General features: G+C 39.7%; 1 protein-coding gene across 1 annotated transcript in view; it reads right to left on the minus strand.

Annotated features, from left to right (window-relative positions):
- Nucleotides 1-6779, minus strand: part of LOC104167207 (TBC1 domain family member 14-like) — a gene marked incomplete at both ends in the record, with an annotated part of 17158 nt that extends 10379 nt beyond the window's left edge. Inside the window, one exon of the mRNA XM_009707395.1 lies at nucleotides 6044-6779. Coding sequence (XP_009705697.1) covers nucleotides 6044-6779 — 736 coding nt within the window. The remainder of the gene's footprint in view (nucleotides 1-6043) is intronic.
- Between the last annotated feature and the right edge of the window lie 372 nt (nucleotides 6780-7151).

The raw sequence follows: 7151 nt of genomic DNA on the forward strand, positions 1-7151 counted from the left end.
GCTGCAAGCAACATACAACACCCATCTATGCTATAAATCTCATTCACTAGGTTGTGTAAGACTTTTGTAATGCTTCCCACCAGCCACTAGAAAAGAAACATACACATTTGACTTCATTTTAAATAGTAACTGACCACATTAAGTCCTCACTTACTGCATAATTTTGTACCAGAACTAAAAAAACCAACCCTGAAACTCGACTGCTGAGCATATTCTCATTTAACTTCCGTAACGAACAAGTAACTTCAACAAGCCTCTTGGTTGTGCTGTTGAGTAACTGAAAACAGTTTCGCACAAACAGGACTAAATAAAGCAGATTTCACCTGCTAAAGCACCTGCCCTTTATTCTAAAGGGCCACATCTCAAATAACATTCAGTGCAAAATTTAAGGCAGAACTAACAGAACGGTAATTCTAAACAAAAGTTACATTATTCGGCTCATAAAGGGAAAATAGGGATTAAAATTAACTTGGACAGTTTCATTTCAACACCTAGTGGAGAATAGGCCACGTAACAAAGTTCAAAACTTCATACACTGAATTAGTGGAATTCTGAAAACTGTGTCATACAATTTTCAAGCTTTATCAAAAGAAAAGGCTGTTATCTTTGTAGAACTCGATCTTTGTACCTATGGGAGATCTGCTTTGGAAAAGAATGTTTATCTCGGGGAAAAAAATCTGCAACTTTTCTTTTGTTCTACACAGAATTGTGATAGTAAGTACAGATGAGGGGAGGATCACTAGTCTTTTGTTTCAAGTAGACAGAAAGTGGCTTTCAAATAAGTAGTATCCAAAACCATATTATGAAGACTGAAGCACCCATCAGATGAGTATACCTGAACATCTCATGGGCTGCTGAAATATTGTTTCCAGCATCACCTGTTACTTTAAATCCTCAGTGCCTATGCTGCTTCCCACACCACTGAAACATAAGCTTGTTTGCCTTCCTCTTTCCCCAGCCCTTTTAGATGCCCATTATTGACAACAACTATCTCAAAATGTACTTAAATAAAGTAGCAGGGAGGAACAAAACTGCCACCAAATTCCTCTTTTCCCTCCAACAGGGGAGGGAATTCTGGGGGCGGTCAGGCAACCACAGCCCTGGGTGTCCATGCGGGTTCCCTCCATCAGAGGCTGGGTTTCTGGAGTCCTCCTTCCCAGCTTCTGAAGAACTCCACCTGCAGCTCAGCAAGATTTTGTTCATTTGAGGTTAAAAGCAGCATGTTCATATCCTCCCCTTCACAGCGCATCCAGCTCTTTCTGTCCCTCTTCCTACACACTTCAGTCCTGTTCTCAGCCTGTCTCGTCCTGAACAGTCTTATCTAATAGGTTTCATTTATCTTAAAACATGCACAGAAGAGGAGACAACATCACATATAAAGTTTAATATCTCAGATTACTCCATCATCATCATTTTCATCCCTTCTCTTCCCTTCTACGGTCAGCGAATTCCCATTTTGGAGATGAAAGTGGGAAATCAACACTATAATGCTTCTAGTTATTCTACCTTCATTTTAACATCAAAATTAGAGAAGTACAATAAACTGGCCTTTCATTAAGAGCAACAAACGGCATTATGAGAGGGTCCTATTCATTAACACAGGTGACTTATCTATGCCGTTGATGGACCTAATTCCTAAGTTCAGAACTCTGAATTACGTGTAACCAATCACCTCAAAACATGTGTATATGCGTGATATAAATATATCAAATTCACATGATTTCAGACTTAATACTAAAATGAGAAGCTATTATTTTGAAATTTAAGCCCTTTTTCTTATCAGACTACAAGTAAGGCCGCAGCGTGGACTAGGTTTGTGCTTCTATGTGTGGTATAGGATGCCAATCCTGCCTCAGAAACTTTCTCTCAGAAATACAGAGATTCTCTGGAAACAGTAAAACATAATTTTCTTCTTAAAGCCCTTTATTTCCTATGTAGTCCCTATTCTTTGTAGAGGTTTCCTAAGATCCTGCTACTTAGAACATTTGGGTCAAAAACTTCTAGGAGTAGCCTGAAAAGAAAGAAGATCCAGATTCCTGGAAAAATACACAATATCCACAGCAGTGGACTAAGGAAAGACTTAGGATTCTGGTAGTCCGTTAAGAAGGAAGGGAACTGCATGGTCTATTATTAAACTGAACATACTCCTAGTCCTTTTTGTGGTCACTATGTGGGTGACCAAAAAAGTCTCATCCTCAGTCTCCAAAATGATAAATGAAAATTATAAATTCAAAGTACAACTTCTACAGTAAGATCACAATGGTCCTGATTCAGCAAAGCTGTTTAAAATCCAAGCATTTAAAAAGTCTGTGTTTCAGCAGTACTGTACAGAAGCAAAGTCCAAAGGTAAAACTCATTAACCTATGCCATTCTGGGTCACTAGGGCAAAGGAAAAGACAAGTCACCGACTCAATCTCCCAGCCAATTATTTGCTCACACTATTTCTCAAACTAAGTTCCTGCATATATTCAAATGATGGAAATTAATTCAAACTCATGCTTTATGTGAAAGACCTCCGGCCTCTTAAAGCTGATACAAGTACGCATGACACTTGGAAATCTGACATGTTCATTGTTTTTTGTCAGCAATTGATTTTCATGGGCTAACCTGGAGCCTAATGAGAGCACTAGTACTGCACCTAGCACTGTGCCTGCGATGCCTTAAGCTCTTTCAAGAGCAAAGCTACACGTAAGCAAGCAGGAAAGTAGCCTCTTTTTCTCACCTTGGATCTTCCTGGCACACCCAGAGAGGCATGCAACAGTCTGAGGAAACAACCAGATCTTTCGGAGTCTCAAACTGCTGAAGAGATGGCAACTGAACCAGAGGAGCAGTCCAAGAAAATTTCTTCATCATAGTGCTCAAGAAGGCAGGGCAGGAGCACTTCATTCTCAAGTGCCCTTGAAGGTGCTAGGATTGACAGGCAACAAGTCAACAGGGTTCTTCTGTCTTTGATCTCTTCTACAACTCAGTTTTCAACTGCAGCCCCAAGCCAACACCAACACTTCGTAACACACCACAGATATTGCCACAACTGACATGGAACACACCACCTCATGCATAGTGCACATGCACACATGCATACAGTCTCACAATGAAAAATAAATCTACAGAGTGCTAAGAAATAATTTTACATTCCAAAACAGGTGCTTCTCTAAGCATATTCTTGATACTATAGAAGATTTACTGTTAATTGATACGTAAGCAGCTTAGGTGCATGTGACAAGCACTGGAGGCATCCAATTTTTGTCAGTATTATCTCTACAGGCAGTCGCAAATCTTAACTGACATATCCAGAGCAAGCTTGGTCTTGACAACTTTAGAGAAACTAACACATTCTCAGATGACAGATGGGGTTCAATAGAAGCACAGCTGCCGTTTCAAGAAGCAAAGTTTCTCCTTTTACCAAATGTCAGCAACTTGAGCAAAAACTAAGCCAATTCACCTTTGCTCTCAGTGGTTCAAACCGGTATTCCATGATTCAGAAGAGCTCTCAAAGAGCTAAACCTGCAGATTAAGGCTGAGAGCTCCCCCTGCGCTGCAGCCTTACTCCATGACCATCAGACTGTGTGCAAAACACCTGGGTGCTTGTTCTTCTACACTGTACACAAGTGTGCCAGTCACTGACCAAAGGCAAAGGAATCCAGCTTTCTCCTGCCATAGTTCATCCTTGGTTTTCAAAAGGGAAGGTTTATGCACTTAATCTGAAAGACCATGAAACCCCTTTCAGCACAGACTGAAGTGCTAAGAACACATTCCTCTCTGGAACTTTTTACAAAGCGCTGTGGTAGGTATAAACAAACAACTGTAAGAAGCTCTCTTCTCAGCAAGGTGGTCTTCAAAGATACTATTCCAAATGCCTCCTGCTCACCTAACACTGTACAGAAACCCTGGCACACAGTGCACAGTGAGCTAGGTAGGAAAGTCCCTAGAAGTCACTTACTTTCAAAGAAAACACTGCAGGGCCCAAGTTCATTTACTGAAGTACTCATTTGAGCCCTGGGAATCCAAGGAGACCACAGGACCTCCAGGGAACATGGACTGTATGGAATCATTAGAGGAAGCAATTACAACCCCATGGACAAGAGATTGCAAGATTCAACAAAAACTAGCAACAGCATGTTTTGATGGTTAACAATGTTGACAGCATAAATATAGATAGTATTCCCTGTGACACAGAAAGACCCTCAGAAGCTCCCTGCTTGTTCAACACCTGTGAAACTCACCACCAAGTTGCATGACGTAAGAGAACGCATACATAAAATAGGGGTGTGTGGTCTGCAAGTACAGCCAAAAGGGAACAACTCTTGTTTTCAAAACAGAGCAGAAAGTGGATGCTAAAGGTAAGGATATTAAAGGCCAGGTTACAGACAGAGCACCTGGAACTTCAAAGCCGATCACCCAGTTTGAACTTAATCCTCATATTCTCATGACAACATCACGTGGTGACCAAGATTACCTGTTCCCCATTTAAAAGGGGAACAAGTAGGGACAGTCTTTGTTCTCTGGAATTAAATGTACCTGAGAAGATCCAGGTTAAAAAAAACTGTCTAGTGAGTACCACAGTTTCTGCAACTCTGGCAAAACCACTAGAGATTACTCTAGAACAGAATTTGGACAGATGGCTTTATTTTGCTGGATGAGAAAAGCTGAGAAGCAGTTAAACGTCCTGCTTTGAGCAGGGTCTAAATGCGCTTGTTCCACTGTGCTCCCTCCAGGCTGAAGGACAGCATTTGTTTGAGTTAGCAGTTGTGCTACCAGAATGGGTAACAAAAGTTCATGCTTTGAAGTGCTGAGAAGCCTCTTGCTTCAGAATTAAGTCTGGTTCCATGGCAACAAACAGACAGAGGTCCACAAAAGCTTCAGCACCTCAAACATGACTGATGACTAGAGTTCGGCTGCACAGTACTCTAACCTAAGAAGAAAAATCAATGAAGGCTTCAGCCAGTTTGGTAGATCTAAATAAACTACTTCTTTTAAGCTTTGCAAATAAGGCAGCCTTTCAAAGAATGATGTTTGCCAACTCTCTAAGTATTTTATCAGTCTATTCACATCAGCCTATTCATCTCACGCAAAAAAAAAATTTACATGAGGAAAAAGATTAGTTGAAGCAATCACATGGTCGAAAGAGATACAGCCAACTCTGCTTCATGTCTAAAGGTTTTTTTCTAGAACCGTTTATTAAAAATATATCATACTTCTGACATTGTATCCTAAAAATAAGAAGCATCACAAAGGTTTTAAATAAATAAAAACAACAAAAAAACCACCAACAACCAACCCAAACCCCAAAAAGTAGACTAGTCCTTTTCCTCATTCACCACCTTCACTGGGTATCTCCATTCAGAATACCTCATCATTCATACAAGGGCCACATTTGAAGAGGTCATGTAACTGCTTCGCGTGCCCAATGCTTTCATTTCAACAACTGAGTGACAAAGTATCAGGTGTTCTCGTTCCACACAAAAATGAAGGGAAAAAAAAGTATTACAAAACTATAACTGAGATTTGGAAAAATCATAGTAGTCACACAAGTGTTTGGCAAGTATCTGTATTTTAAGCTTCATACACTTAACATTGATCAAGAAAATACTCTATCACTATGAGACAACTTATGAATCCTCAGATGTCAAAGTTCTTCCATACAGGTATGGATCCTACCTATATTTACCTATTTATGTGACATGAGATTCAGGATCTTGATCAAAATCACAAAAGACACCACTGGAGAAGCCAAGGAAAAAACCCTTGTTCAGAGAAAAAACAAACTTGTTCAGAACTCCTTTTACTATAATGTAGAAGGAATCTCTTAAGAAGATTTAAGATGCTTCCATGTATCATAAAGATAATACAGAGTAGGATTCAGAGCCTTAGTCCCTAGCAGTATTTGCCTACTTACTCAGAATGTAAAAAAAATGTTAATACCAATTTAAAATAAATAGCAAGCTATTATCTCTTTCAAAGTAAAATATCATGCAAGACATTTCTTCTATGACCTTACTTAATCTCACTGTTAAAATAAAAATATGTGTTATGGAAACATTACCTGGCAAAGAAGTTTGTAAAAGGTCCCAATATTTTTCGTTTACTGTCCACATCTGTCTCATGACAACACTCCTGCTGGCTCTGATCATTGGTCTCTTTAGTGGAATTCAGGGTAACATCCGAGAAGTGTGCCTCGTCAGTCTCAAGATTCACAATTGCACTTGAACTACTTGTGACCACAAAGTCCAAAATGTCTTCGTTGCTAACTGATAAAGTTGTTGACAGTTCTGTGCTAAGACTAGAAACACTACAGACAGAGATATCATCACTTCGATTCAGAGTTTTTGAAGTTGGACTATAAAGTTTGACAGTGTCATACCCAGTTCTTGGGAAAGTAGAGGATTTTTGCACAGCGTGGTCATGGTCAGAAGTCAGAGAATGTGGAGGCACATAAGATGGCAGTGTGCATGCGCTCTGAAAAGCCCTGTCAGGCACAATTTCAGATTCTGACTGCTTTCTCTTCACATTTAACACACTGCAGTGAACAGGCTCTGGATTTCCTATTTCTAGAGTTGGAATACCAGAATCCACTGATTTAAGGCTATGACAATCTTCTAAGGGACTGGACAGCTGGCCAGGCCCATACTCAGGCAATGAGAGAGATCTCAGGGTCCCAGAGTTCAAGTTTTGAAGGCCCTGGATACCGCCGCCCACTCTTGCATCCAGAATTCCCACGAAGCTCAAACCATTTAACGAGCTGGATAAATTTACATCAGTTGTCTTGGGCCAACTGGTAACTGGTTAAAAAGAAAGAAAAGACAAGATTATGAGTTTGCAGGAAGGTTGTGGTTTGTTCTTGGCTGTTTATTTGGTCTTTAAATACACTCAGTCCTGTCATAATTTAGACTTTTTAATTAAAGTTATTCATCTTCTCTTGCACTTGATTACTATCCTTTCCCCTGCTTGAATAAGCAGGACAATGGCAACTTAAATTAGGCTTCTAGAAAATGTCAAGCATGAAAAGTTTTTCATAAGCAGTTTGTGTGCCAGTGTTTGCTTCATATACATCTTCCGAGAGTGAAATTACATACTATAAAAACTGCAGTAATGTTCCATGTCAATATTAAGACAAATATTTGAAATTTAGTTGTATACAGTCATAAATACAT

This window comes from Cariama cristata, unplaced genomic scaffold (genome assembly GCF_000690535.1).
Source record: "Cariama cristata isolate BGI_N322 unplaced genomic scaffold, ASM69053v1 scaffold5439, whole genome shotgun sequence".
Taxonomy (NCBI): Eukaryota; Metazoa; Chordata; class Aves; order Cariamiformes; family Cariamidae; genus Cariama; species Cariama cristata.